This window comes from Acinonyx jubatus, chromosome A2, assembly GCF_027475565.1.
Source record: "Acinonyx jubatus isolate Ajub_Pintada_27869175 chromosome A2, VMU_Ajub_asm_v1.0, whole genome shotgun sequence".
NCBI classification, from domain to species: Eukaryota; Metazoa; Chordata; class Mammalia; order Carnivora; family Felidae; genus Acinonyx; species Acinonyx jubatus.
This window is the reverse complement of record NC_069383.1, coordinates 497,286-512,055: the sequence shown is the minus strand read 5'-3', so window position 1 is coordinate 512,055 and position 14,770 is coordinate 497,286. Positions and strand designations below refer to the sequence as shown.

Below are 14,770 nucleotides of genomic sequence, written 5' to 3'. Positions count from 1 at the left end.
TGAACTACAAGGGCACCTGGGTGGCTCAGTCAGTTAAGCATCTGACTTCCCCTCAGGTCATGATCTCGCAGTTCGTGGGTTCAAGCCCCACATCAGGCTCTGTGCTGACAGCTCAGAGCCTGGAGCCTGCTTTAGATTCTGTATCTCCCTCTCTCTGCCCCTTCCCTGCTCATAGTCTGTCTCTCAACAATAAATAAATGCTAAAAAAACGAACAAAAAAAAAATGGAAGAAGCCAGACACAGAAGAGTACCTGTGTGATTTCATTTCATGAAGTTTATAAACCAGCAACACACCCCCCTGGTGATGGAAATCTGAACAGTCGGCTACTTCCTGCAAGAGTGAGGGCAGGAGAGAACTTTCTAGGGTGATGGAAATGTTCTAATCTTGATTGGGGTATTATGGGCTATTTGGTTAAATATACTTTTTAAAACTCATCAAACTATATACTTAAGATCAGTGAGTTTTATTACATGTAAGATATTAAGTTTTGTTTTTAAATGTTTATTTTTGAGCACACACACAAGCCGGGGAGGGGCAGAGAGCAAGAGAGAGAATCCCAAGCAGGCTCCACACTGTCAGCACACAGCCCAATTCGGGGCTCAATCTCACAAACCTTGAAATCATGACCTGAGCTGAAACCAAGAGTCGGATGCTTAACCGACTGAGCTACCCAGGTGCCCCAAGTTATTCAGTTTTTTTAAAAATAAGAATTTCTCTGGAATTTCAGAGATCTGTACTCCTGTCAAAGATTTGAACAATGCGGGTATTGACTTCCATCACATGGCCTTTACCGCAGCATGGCCTGCATAAGAAGGCAGAAGCGTCTTGGAGAAGTCACGACCATGGCAAAAATGTAAGAAGATACCAGGCCTGGGATTGAACTCGGCAGCTGTCACTCCCGAGTCCTGCTACAGCCAGAGCTCACTACAGGACCAACCAAGGAAGGGGGCAAGCATGACCCTGAATTGGGAGGGCCCTGCGTATGGCACGGAAGTTCTGGGGACATGTGGGACCTAGCGCAGCACCACTGCCAAGAAGGAAGAGTAGTCCCGGGCGCCTGGTTGGCTCAGTCGGTTGAGTGACTACTGACTTCGGCTCAGGTCATGATCTCACGGTTGGGGAGACGGAACCCCACCTCGGCCTCTGCACTAACAACGCGAGCCTGCTTGCCCCACCCCCCAGCTCTGCCCTGCCCTGTGTACAGTCTCTCTCAAAATAAACAAACATAAAAAAATAAATAAAATAAAAAGAAGAGTGGTCTTCGGGAACTCTCAGGATTGGGAGGTGTGCATTCTTCCATTTCCTGGATAGACTTGCAAGCTGCCAATTTTGTGAGGCCCCAAATCAAAAGCTTTTCCAACTACAGGGCAAGCTGCTTTGCCATTTGTCATAAAGCAGGGCCAAAGTTTCCATACAGATGGGGCCTGTACTCTCCTGTAGAAAAGTGTTAACACAGGGTGAGCTCCTGGATTTTGAAGCATGAGCAGGCACTCTGCGGCATTTTCTCCTTGAGAAAATTATCTTGGCTTGCTACAGACCCTTAGAAATGAACACTTGGGTTACCTCAGCAGAAGACCCCCACCAAATGTCCAGGGGGATGTGGAATGGGAGGCAAGAAGGGGGAGTCACAGAGCTCCAGCCACCAACCAGCACTGGCCCCAGGCCATTTCCCCTCATGTTCCTTTCCCGTCTCTGTGGTGTACATTTTATGCATTTCAGCTCATTTCCCGGTCCCATCCTGTCACCCACTACTGAACACAGCTGTGCTATTTAATGACATGAGTACCACTGGGACTGCAGATCACGGACTACACCCAGGCAGCCCTACAGGAGGATCAGAAACTCACTCCAGGAGGGTCTCCCTGCTGGGAATGGTTGTGTTGTGTTGTGTTGTGTTGTGTTGTGTTGTGTTGTGTTGTTGGCCAGGAGGCTCTGCTGTATCCCATGTGTACTGAACGGAAAAGCACTTGTGGGCAGGTGCTCCAGAATGGAAGTGTGAGCTTTTCGAGGGAAGTTGCCCAACATCTGAGTTTTCTACACTTGCATGAGTTTGGGTGGAAGATGGGGTCAGTATGCTTGCTGTGGCTGCTGCAACGGGAATGACCACAAACTTTGGGGTTTCACACAACACAAACTCATTCTCTCAGTTCTGGAGGCCAGCAGTCCACGGCCTCACTGGCATAAACAAAGGCTTTGTGGGGTCACACTCTCTCTGAAGCCTCAGTGGAGGATCCGTGCGTGCCCTCTCCAGCTTCTGGCAGCTGCCTGCAGTTCAAGGCTCCCAGCCACATCCCTCCAGTCTCCACCTCTGTGGTCGAATCTGCCTTCTGTGCATGTGACCAATCAGCCCCCGGCTCCCTGATAAGGACGCTTGTGATGGCACCAGGGTCCACCGGATAAAGCAGGGTAACACCCCCCAACTCAAGGTCCTAAACTTCATCACATCTGCAAAATCTGTTTTTCCATATAAGGTAATATTGACAGATTCCAGGGATTATAACAAATACATTTAAGTAATATACAGATATATAGACATATATATTTATTTACGTAATCTCTAGACTCATCGTGGGGCTCAAACTCATGGCCCCAAGATCAAGAGTGCATGCTCCACCAACTGAGCCAGCCAGGTGCACCTATAACAAATATTTTGGGGGGCCATTACCCAGACTACCACAGGGTCCCTCAGTGAGCATGCATCCCACATGCCATGTTTATCTCAGAAAAATCTCGTAAAATGATCTACCCTAGAGACTTATCAACATGGGCTTTTGGCAAGACAGGAGAATGTGCATTTGAGTGGAAACTATCATCCATAAAACTCATTTTCTTCCACAAGGAGAGCAAGAGCTACCACTTAGCGTTAAGTCCACTTGGGGGTGATCAGCGTGGGCTGCTGTGCAGACAGGGCCAGCACGCGCCTGAGGTGTGATACTCACGGGACGCCCGTGGAGCTGGGGTAAACACTGCCTCAGCTGAACCTGGAGAGGCTGTGGCGTCGAGTCCGTTCTATCGTGAGAGTTGATTTACGGGCAAGAATTGGAAGCCCGACTCATGTTTTCTTTCGTACGCCTGTCCTTGCCACGCCCGTCTGTCTGTCTGTCCGTCCGTCCGTCTGGGAGGCAGGAGATTCAGAACCCTTTTGAAACCGTTCTGCATGTGCTTCTCAAATACATTTGTTACATTTGCTGTGTCAACAGTGGAAGGAGCTTCATGTGCCATGAGTGACAGAGGCTGAAGAGATGTCCCCAAGGGACACAGGACTCCCTGTCAGATGCTGGTGCCAGGAATCTAGAGAAATGTAAATCAGGAAATTTCCCTTCCTAGAAAAAATACCAAAAGAAGGCTGCAACATGACAGAAAAGCCACCTATTACAACACATTAGCAGCAGAATTAAGACATCTCTGCTGAAATTAATCCTTCGGAAATATCCCTTATTTTAGAAAGAAGCGTGGTTCAGTCACAAGTTAGCTATAAAAGATGCCAGAACATCCATGAGAACCTGGGCCTGTGAGAGGCAGCCACAGAGACCTCAGGAAGCATGTGCTCCTGGACACGTGTACAGGACGTGCTCCACATGGGACCAGGCAGGCTGAACCCTAGCCCGCCATGCACGGCCGCTCTCTGCTCCAGGAGCACAGGGAATGAGAGGCCTTCACTAGACTGACACTTAGCGTGACCCGTTGTCCAAAGCCAATGCCGTGTGCCCTGCCCCCAGTTCTCAGTTCTCATGCAAAGAACAAACCACCAGTTAGCCATCAGTGGTCCCAAAGGGGCACTGCATTTTACACGGAATATTTTCAAACTAAACAAGGTGGTATAGCCTTCCTCCTCATTTTCTTATTATTCAATTCTGAGGGTTACCTCGAGAAATAGTTCTCACCTTAGAAACAATTTATAGTTTAAATGTTTTGTGCTAGGACAGTTTTTAAAGAGTCACCCTTCTTCACAGCTCTGCAGTTAGCAAAGGGCTGACTAGTCTGCTAGAGACAGTCCCGTAACAAGGGCCTTGTTTCTAAGGTGGGCAGGGGCCCGCTGGGTCGTGGCGGCACTAGACAGGCCTCAGGAAGTGGGAGCCCTTAGTGTTGGGCCCACGTGGAGCCCCCACCCCTGCCCTGTGGCGGGTTTCATGCCACCAAGCTAGCACTGTGTGGCTAATGATGCGGTGGCACCAACCATGACCAACTTGGTCACACCATGTCTCCGCTGTTTGGTGCCTCATCCCTGGAGGGCGCTTTTGTTAGACTTGTGCTGTGGAACCTTCCTGCGTGTTTTGCCTATACTACTGACCAGGCTGACCACCCAGAACACTAGCTCAGGCCATTCACTGGCCATGAGGAATCCAGACCAATGTGTATGAACAACAGTGACCACCCAGACTTACCTCTCAATCCGCAGCACACTTTAAAACCCCCATGCCCAGCCACTTCTTGCTCACACGGCCTGATTCAGCATGATGCCCTAGCTGGTGGCCTCCAGCAGGGTGTCCAGATAGCAGGATTTCTTCGGAACTGTGACAGAAGATGAGAAGATTAATAGGACTTTGGGGAAAAACTATATATATTTTTGTTCATTTCATATGAATGCCAAATGTCCCTAATATTCTTTTCCAAGGATGGAAAAGGTGTTTGCCCATTCAGAAACCATCCACTCCAAGTCCGGGGCCAGGTTGGCCTGCGTGAGCAGAGATGTCACGGCTGCTAACACCTGGGGTGGCAGCATCCACCTCGTCCTCCAGGCTCTATTTGGCTTTGTGGGAGCCAAGCCATGAGCTGAAGGCAAGGAGATGGCTCCGCCCACCTATTTTCTTCAGCTCTTCCCTGTGGCACCTGTTTCCATCACTCCTGTTGGACGTGATGTCATGCTTCACTTGCTGGCTCAGGAGGGCAGGGCTGTTTCTGAGGCCTCCATGTGGCCTTCTGCACAACCATGTCCTCATAGGCCAGCGGGCCAATCTCCATTTATTACCTGGAACCCAGGGCCGTCCCACACCCGTGTCAGCTCACACCCAGGGTCTTTACAATGTTCGGGGATCACCTTTTCCCAGAGCCCCAGGATCTCTGGTCATAGGCCCCTTTGGGGACAGAATTACATACACTTCCTTCTTTTGGGGTACCTGGCCTCTTGGTAACTCACAGCTCAGGTCTGGAACCCGGACGAAAGAATGAGAATTCTCACTGGGGCCACTTGACTTCCTTGGATGGTAGAGACTGACCAGACTCCTTACTGCCCATCTACTGTGGGATGCTGCATTCCAGAGCCCTCTCTGACTCTCCTGGGCTGGGACAAGACCTCTGGCCTTGTCTTCTTTTCAATTATTGCCTCCACCCGTCTGACGTTCACTTCCCGCCAGCTGGTTGTCTTGGTCAGGGCCCTGTAATCTCATGGCTGTCAAAGAGCTTAGTTCCATAACGGCCTATCTCACCATCAGCCTGTCCCCAGGGTAGACATCTGGCTTTGGTGAGCAATGTCCTCCCATGGAACGTAGCCCTGCAGTGGGTTTTGTGGCCCTGTGTAGAGCCCGCACCAGCACATGCACCTCTCTGAGCCTCCTTCCACGGTTTGCACAGTGGTTCTGGCATCTTCACTCTGTGGGGCCATCACTTCTTCCACGCACCTGGGAGCTGGCCTAGTGGAGTGTTCACAGCTGGAGAGATCTGTGTCTGAGTGCTCCCAAGTTGAAAACACATCGTTTGCCAAAGATGTGTATGCTCTCTTCCTCACAGCTGATTAAATTTTCGTTAAATATTGAATACAAAAGAATATAACATGTATAAGTTTATGAACAGTAAAATGAACACGCAAATACCTGCTTCCAGTTTATTTCTACTGTAACCTCTATAGAATCTCACACACCCTCCCAACATTCCCTCCCATACTGTGTTCTGAATTTTGTTATCTTCCCTTGCTTATTGATGTATTATCAATACATATTAATAATAGTATATTGAGATGTTGTGTGAACATAGGCAATAGAGTGTTCAGTTTTACCTGTTTTTAAGCTTCCCAGAAGGAAATCACACTGTTTTTCTATGACTTGCTCTTTTCCTCAACATCACGCTCCCTGAGGTGCCGTCCGCCGTGTCCTGCCATCCCCATGGAGCAGGAGCAACGGCTGCCCCACCCCCAGAAGGGAGTCGGCGCTATTTCCTCCCGGCTGCTGCAGACACTGGAGCTCCGAGGGTCCTCGTGCTTGTGCACAGGAACTTCTCCAGGGTGTATGCCCAGAGGAGGATTTTATTAACTATTTTGGCCCAATAAAAACTGAATTACGTTTTTTCACAAATTGGATTATTTTTCCCATCAAGACTGACACGAGATAAAAGAGAAAAACCTGACTATTCTGAAAACTCATGTATAAATTTAAAAAAATAATTAACCTCTTCCCACAAAGAAAACACTGAGCTCAGACAGATTGAGTTGAGTGTTAACAACAAATCCAAGGAATTATTTCTAATCTTACACAAACTCTTCCAGGAATATAGAAAGACAGAACATTCTTCAATTCATTTTTTTAAAGGATTTTTAAGTAATCTCCCCCAGTGTGGGGCCCAAACTCAACTCTGAGATCAAGAGTCACATGCTCCACCAACTGAGCCAGCCAGGCGCCCCTCGGCTCATTTCTTAATACTAAAATAAACACAGGCAAGGGCAAAAAAGAAACAAAAATTACATTCACCAATACAGAATATGTCTTAGTTGGCAAAGATGTCTAGAAAGTCTTATGTTCAAAATTAGCTAAAATAAGCACCCCTAACTCCCCTTTCTCAATTATCCCTCAAAAAACCCTTACCCTGACCGCTCATAACTGTGGTTAACAGTCTGTTTCTGGATCTTCTTCAAGAGACAGAGGCAGTGAACTTGCTCTTTACCTTTTAGCTGGGGCAGAGGACACAAGTAAGCAAATGAAGACGGTCTCCCGTTGCATTTGTCACAATGCAGAAATTGTGGCTAACAGGGAGATGGACACAGACCTGGCCCTCTGCTGACACCATGTCAGCTCGCAGAAAGAAAAGATACCAGTGATTCACCTTCAGGCTGAAGGACTCGGTTCTCTGTCACTCATATTTAGAGCCAGCGGCCTGTCTTGACATCCAGCAAAGCAGCATCAAGACGAGGAGAGGAGGCTTCTACAGGAACCCCCACGGCTCCTCCCCCTGAACCTGGCACCCTCTTCTTAGCACCTTCTACTCTTGGCACAATTCAACCCTTGTCTCTAAAGGGGAAGACACATACTAAGATTTTTAAATAAAGTGCACAAACAGATGTTGTCATTGCTTTTATTAGTCATAGTCTCAAGCAATATTATATATACAAAAGTCATTTTTAAAACAACCAAGTTTGCTAGAAAAGTGTTTTTCCCCCTTTGCGCCACGGGTTTCCACACCACTAATACCTAGAGTCCTTTACGTTAAATATATTATTCATGCAGGCACCAGGCAAAAACCTAAGAACCTTTGAATTTCCTACTTCTAACTCCCCAAGTAAGTCCCACTCCTATGACACAGATTATCAACATTAGAAACACTAGGAAAATACACATTCAGTTCATTTTCACGAAGTCCTTTTCCTCTGTTCTCACCCGACCAAAGATGTTAGGTTGGTTATGAATTCAGAAGTGCTCCCAAAGTCCTCGATGACGATTCATAGAGAAACCTGAAACACAAAGAAAGATAATTAATAACAAATCAACGACCAAAATACCCAAACATACACTTTTACAAAATAAAACTAGAAATGGTTTGCAACTGAATGTATGCTCAGAGAGAGTGAAATAAATCAGTAACTTCCGCTACTTGCTTCTGATGTAAAATGGAGCACGAATCCCCGTCACGAGGAATCAGCACTTAGAGCCGTCATCACTGCTCCCACAGCCAGCAGCAGTTCCGAGCCCAATAAAATGTGCCCACCAGGCCAAGTTTTCTTAGGTGAACTCTCATGTACTCAGAAGTACTCTCATTTGTGAGGATCGAAACCACTACTCGGATCCACAGCAGACTCATAAACATGTCAAGTGCCTTTCACAATCATGGGCTTTGTTTCCTTCCACAAAAGCACAAGATAAATGAAAACGATTTACCCCAAGACTTGCTCTTACAATGACACTTAGACCCAATCACTCTTAGACCCACCTCACTTCCTCAGGCCCTCCCTTATATACTCCTCCCCACCCAACAGAGCCAGGTTTGGGCTGACCCCACTCAAGACACTGCCCCAAGCCTTGCAAGGATCCACTTCACACGGGAGCCCTTACCAGGCAGACCTCACACAGGTATGGTCCCTTCCTCCTTTGCCACCTGCTAACCTGGAGGGTCCCAAGCACTACCTTCGGAGGGTATGCGGGCCCCAGACACAAGTACCAACCATTAGCCTCAGTGACATTTCAGCAGATTCATCGTTCAGCTACCGTCTGCCTGGGTCCCACTCTCCATGGAGACTAACCAACCACGTGGTCTGGAACAGCCCTGTCCAGTATCAGTACAAACAGGCACATAACTAAATTTTCTAGTTGCCTCATTAAAAGAGCTCAAAAGAATAAAGTAAAGTTCATCTTAGTATATGTTATTTAACTCAAGATACCCAAAGGATGGGGGCGCCCGGCTGGCCCAGTTAGCAAAGCATCCGACTCTTGATCCCAGGGTTGTGGGTTCAAGCCCCACATTGACTCTGAAGCCACACACACTAATATATTTTTACAATGTTTTTTTTTCACACCATCTTCTGAACCCAGGGCCTACTTTATATTTCATTTCGGAGCCACAGCTCAGAGTTGCCACATGTCATGTTGTCAATTTCCACATGTAACAAAGTGGCCGGTGCAGGGGCAGCACAAATCTAGAGAAATTCTGAGGTTTTTCTCTTTACCCTGGAATTCAGTAATTTTATTCAGACTTACTTAGGTGTTATTCCACACAGAATTCAATGAAACAAACAAAAAAAGAATTTTTAAAATTACACATTTCTTCCACTGGGAAATCTTCTATTGTTTGCTGAATTACTGCTTTTCTTGGGTTTATTTCTCATCTGTCTTTACCCATGACTCATCTTCTTCAGTATCTAGTCTGTGTTCTGAGATATTCCTCCAACATGATCTTTTAATATGTATTTGTATTTGGGAGAACGCAAGCAGGGGAGGGGCAGAGAGGGGGGACAGAGTGTTGAAATGGGCTCTGAGCTGTCAGCACAGAGCCTGATGTGGGGCTCAAACTCATGAACCGTGAGATCACGACCTGAGCTGAAGTCGGACGCTCAACTGACTGAGCCACCCAGATCTTTTAGACTATCTGAATCTGAGTCTCAACAGTGACGTCTCTCCACAACGTCAGGGACATTTTAAATTTAGGGGTTTTAACTCTCCATTTTCCTTCTGGGGTATAACTGAGTTTTTCTTTGAAGACTCTTGTTATTAACTGGCTGGCTGGCCCACCACTGTTACTTGAGTAATGGCTGCTCTGATTGCTTCTCACTACTCACTACCCTCATGTCTGAGCCCCACAGCCACCGCAGATAGATCTGAGACGGTGAACAGTTGAGAGGCACAGGCCTGTGGAGGCCACCACCACAGCAGCAAGCTGGAAGGAATGGTGGCAAGCCTTAGTCAAATTACCTCCCTGGGCCAGGGTTCTCAGGTGTGACACAACATATGAACCAAGTGATGTGCTCGCCCACCTGAGTCCCATAGTCTTTAAGCATATGTCAGAAGCCGAGTCTTCACAACCCTGTCCACTATCAGGCCCCACTGACTACGGCAGGCTGTGTTCACATGCTGAAGAAAGTCCAATGTGACCACAGCCATGGGAGGAACAGACGAAATCAATTTTCTGAGAAAAACAATTAATAAAACAAACAAGGCCTGTCTTTATTTACGTATAGTTTTAAATTATCTACACCAAGGTCCACTGGGTACTGATGATGATAAAAGCATGCTTTTAAATGAGCTATAAAAAGCATCCAGTCCCAAAACATTTTAAAAAGACTATTAAAATTTCATGCAGGAGAATAAAATAATATTACTCATCAATACTTGATAACAAAAAAGATGTGATTTTTTTCAGGGAGTACTCCTTTCCTTCAAGGTCTAATAACAATATTTCATGTTGGGGATTGCATATAACACTATCAAAGTTGCCTACATATGGGCATAATTAATATGGCAAATAACTTGCTTATAATATGATTACAATTCATTTACTCAGTGGGAAAATTCATGATATAGCCTGAATCCTAGGAAATATTTATACTTCTAAAATTTCTAATTGTACATTTATTGCTATTTTCAGACTATTCACGAAAGTAATAAAAATAACATACTCGGCATTTAAAGGCACCAGCATGCTGGCAAATGTACACCGTTCCTCCTGAGAGACTAAGTCCAATTTACAGGATGCTACTCTGGGGGAGGCAGGTGCAGTGCAATGAGAAGCATTTTTTATTTAGTACCCAACAGACCAGGTAACGAAATACTAGCACTGTTAGAGAGAAAAGTAGTATAATCACTAAGAAAATGTTCACTTCTGAATTAATGCACCATTGATTAAATTATTAACTGGACCAATGGTTTCCACCAGAGTCTTAAAGATACTGACTTGTCTTAATGTATCTACCCCAACATCAAATCAGTAATATTTTCAAATTTAGTCTTAAATCTTGTCTATTTTCCATTAGACTGATTTCATTTACTTATTTTTGGGGGGGAATGTTTTATTTATTTTTGAGAGGGAGGGAGGGAGGGAAGGAGAGAGGGAGAGGGAGAGGGAGAGAGGGAGAGGGAGAGAGAGAGAGAGAGAGAGAGAGAGAGAGAATGAATGAATGAGCAGGGGAAGGGCAGAGAGAAAGGGAAACACAGAATCCAAAGCAGGCTCCAGGCTCTGCACTGTCAGCACAGAACCCGACTCAGGACTCGAACCCACGCACAGCAAGATCATGACCTGAGCTGAAGTCAGATGCCCAACTGACTGAGCCACCCAGGTGCCCCTAGATTGAATTTTTTTTTTTTTTTTTTTTTAGATACTGGCTTTTCTACAGTGTGTTTCTTGCATATTTAAGAGGCCCAAGTTTCATAGTCCATACCTATTTTTTTAGGATGTTTCCTCCTTAACAGGAAGAACTCTGCCATAAGTTATCAGCTCTGAATATCCTTTACTTTCCACAGTGTGAAGTTTGAATTTCTAAGGCTTTTTTTTCCCTCTCAATATAACATGATACAAATACTCACCTTAAAACCCTGTGCAAGTGGAAATTACAGAAATTTCTAGGGGCGCCTGGGTGGCTCTGTCAATTGAGCATCCAGCTCCTGATTTCAGCTCAAGCCATGATCTCATGGTTGTGGGATCAAGCCCCACATTGGACTCTGCACTGACAGCACAGAGCCTGCTTGGGATTCTCTCTCTCCCTCTCTCTTTGCCCCTCCCCTGCTCACGCTCTCTCTCTCAAAATAAGTAAACATTAAAAAAAAAACCCTATCCTTGCAAATGTTATTTCTAAAAGCAAAAAAATCTTGTAAAATGCTTGGACTTGAGATTGTTGCCACATCCTATGAAAATACCTTATCACATTTACAGTTTGTAATTCTGATGTGCCTGGTAAAAATATTTATGCTGCCACATGTTTTCTGAAATATACAAACACTCCTCATTTCCTCCAAATCGAAGATCAATTCCCTCTTCCCCGTAAGTGTCTAGAAATAAAACAAGCTCATGAAACCTAGAGTCTGTTGGGTTTCTCCTTCAAATATACAGTTGCAAACTCGACCTTATTAAAACACATGGTAAATATTCAATAGTTTTTAGGATGAAGCACATAATTGAACGCATTCCCCTTGCTCACAACCGAGGTCTTGCAAATCCCCATCTACTCCAGTGCCCTGCTCCATACCCTGTCAAGGCCTGGTGCTAGTATGCCTGGTCCATGGGGGCTTTCTCTTCCCGGTTCTGACCACTGCAGACAGCCAAGCCTCCTCCAGGAGACCCCAACGGCACAAGTGGCACCTCAGCCCACTGCCCCCACCAGGCCCCACAGAGCAGCCGCCCAGCCAGCATCCCCCTGACCAGAGCAGCACACGAGCTCACGGGACTGGGAGAGGGCTCCAGCTTTGGTTCCAGCAGATCCCCTGCCCCCAGAGCTTGGATTTCCAGTGAGTTCCGCCAGATGGCCTCAGGACTACTCCATCGGGGGAGCAGTCTCAGCACTGGGGCAAAGGTGCTCCTCACATCTGCCTTTCCTCTATGCTTTGGAGTTCGCTCTAACTCCCACCAGCCAGTAACTCTTCGACCAACACCCTGAGAAGGATTTCTGACATGGAAACCTCCCTGTCCTGGTCACAGTGTGGTTCTGCCTTCTGACTGGAATGCCACAAACACGCAGGAAACACCAAAGGAGGCTGGTACAGTTGTCTTAATAGCAGACAAAATGGACTTTATGGGGAAAGCATTACCAGAGATAAAGAGAGACCCCTCATAAAAATAAAAGGGTCGATTTATTACAAAGATGTAGGAGTTCTAAATTCATGTGCACCTAGTATCAGGATCACAAAAGATATAAAGCACAACCCCTTATCAGAAATGGACAGATCCAGCAGGCAGAAAATCATTAAGAACATGGTTGAACTCAACAGCACCATCAATCAACTGCGTACAATTAATAACAACAGTGTATAAAAACTTCTCCACGGCCAACTGGGATTTATTCCAAGTATGCAAGCCCGGTTCAACATTCAAAAATGACTTAGTACAGGAGAGCCTGGGTGACTCAGCCAGTTAAGCGTCTAACTTCGGCTCAGGTCACGATCTCACAGTTTGCGGGTTCGAGCCCCACATCAGGCTCACTGCTGTCAGCCTGTCAGTAAAGGGTCCGCTTCAGATTCTCTGTCCCCCCCTCTCTCTCTGCCCCTTCCCCACTTGCTCTCTCTCTCTCTCAAAAAAAAAAAACTAAAAAAAATTGCTTAGTGTAATCCATCATTATCAACAGACTAAAGAAGAATATGATAGCATATGATCCTATCAGTAGATGCAGAAAAAGTGTTTGACAAAATCAAACACCAATGCAGAATAAAAACTCTCAGTCAACTAGGAAGGGAACGTCCTCAACTTGGTAAAGAACACCCACAAAATATCTGCAGTTAACGTACTTAATGGTGAGAAAATAGAAGCTTTCCAACTAAGATCAGGAACAAGGCAAGGACGCCCCTTCTCATGACTGCTTTTCAACTGAAAAGCACTGAAGTCCTAGTTAATGTAATAAGGGAGGGAAAGAAAGAGTACAAAGGTATACAGATAGGAAGAAAAAAATAAAACTGTCTTTGTTCATAATTTAGCAATTTAGAGTTTTCAAGGCCTTTTTGCAAAGGAGAAAGTGACTAAGAAAAGTACTTTCCCAGGCATGCGTGAAACTATTACCAAGTTCAGAGCTCTATTAACATTTAACCTTATGAAGGTCAGAAAACAGCAAGAAAAACAGTTTTTGTGGTTGGCCGGAGAATCAAACAACTAAACTAATAACAAGAGTTTACAGCAAGTTGCAGAGCATGTCAAAAACGGTACGTAACAACAAAGGCACTCGGCTGCAGGAGCCCAATGAACACCTTCCTCAGACCAGTCCCTGTGGCACCAACAAGCCCCCCAGGAATGAAGAAATGACAAGTATTTCTTCAAAGTTATGGAGGGACCTTTCCCATCCTCATTGTGGACGCTTGGGGACTGAGCAATTATATCTGAGAAATGCCTACAGTTTCAAAAACATAGCATACCACCAAAAATAATCTGTCTGGTTTGTACATACATATAAAATAAGTCTGTACGCCTTTACTCTTCTGGAGTAGAATTTACGAGATGACAATTTTGTTTTTATTTTTGAAGACAAAATCAGGGAGTAAATTAAACATATGTCCAAGGGGTTTCCCAAGCAAGCCTGCTTCCTCACGGCCTGGCTGTAACCAGCAGGAATGAAAACGTGATCTCAAACGGACGGGCAGGGAACCCACAGCTCTCAGCAAACGTGCCTGGAGCACACCTAGTGCTTTACCTCTCCGTGCTGTCCTCATCCAGGGTGATCTCCATAAACGTCTTCAGTTTTCTGTGAACAGTGGCTGCAACATCCTTCACTCTTGAACTTCTCTGTTTACCTAAGAGGAAGTTATAGTAAAGACAGAGCAACGATTTTAACACTGGCACACAAACGTAAGCATACTCTGCTATCGATATGGGCACAAGTTCAAGAAGAATGAGCCTCCCCACCCTTCGAGTTAATCTACCCACTGACCTGTGGAACAGGAATCATCCCCTCACAGGGATGTGAAAAGATGAAGTGGACATTTGAAAGCACTTCATCAGCCCTTAGGGACAGCTCTAGTGGACAATTCCATGAGCTCCGTCCATGCCATCACCTGTACCTCCATCAGAGATGACAACTGCCACATTTCAGAGTCATCATCAGTGTGGCAAATATTTAAGCACCTGTTAAGTACTAGGTGCTCAGCAGCACCCCAGCCCCTGTCCTCACCCCCTCACATGGAGAATTTCCCCTCATTCTCCAGGCCTCAACTTGGGTGACAGTCCCTTAGAAGTCTTTTCTGATGCCCAGCCTGGGTAATGCTAGTCACAAAGTGTTATCATGATTCTGTAGGCACGCCATGTATTCAGGCTTATGGAGAGTGCCTATCTCCCTAGAAGCACTCTCTATCTGTAACACGTTATGTCTTCGAAAATCATTTCAACATTAGTAAAGCTGAGCAAAAAATTCAGAAACTTAATGGTAATCTGCAGGGAGATTAC

General features: G+C 45.8%; 1 protein-coding gene across 10 annotated transcripts in view; it reads right to left on the bottom strand.

Annotated features, from left to right (window-relative positions):
• Positions 1 to 7,268: 7,268 nt before the first annotated feature.
• Positions 7,269 to 14,770, bottom strand: part of NCAPG2 (non-SMC condensin II complex subunit G2) — a 64,189-nt gene continuing 56,687 nt past the window's right edge. For all 10 annotated transcript variants that reach the window (XM_053217792.1, XM_027051148.2, XM_027051149.2 and 7 more), the window contains 2 exons: positions 14,022 to 14,121; positions 7,269 to 7,658 (listed from right to left, as the gene is read on the bottom strand). In XM_053217792.1, the coding sequence (XP_053073767.1) occupies positions 7,607 to 7,658; positions 14,022 to 14,121 (152 nt within the window). In that variant the 3' untranslated portion in view covers positions 7,269 to 7,606. The remainder of the gene's footprint in view (positions 7,659 to 14,021; positions 14,122 to 14,770) is intronic.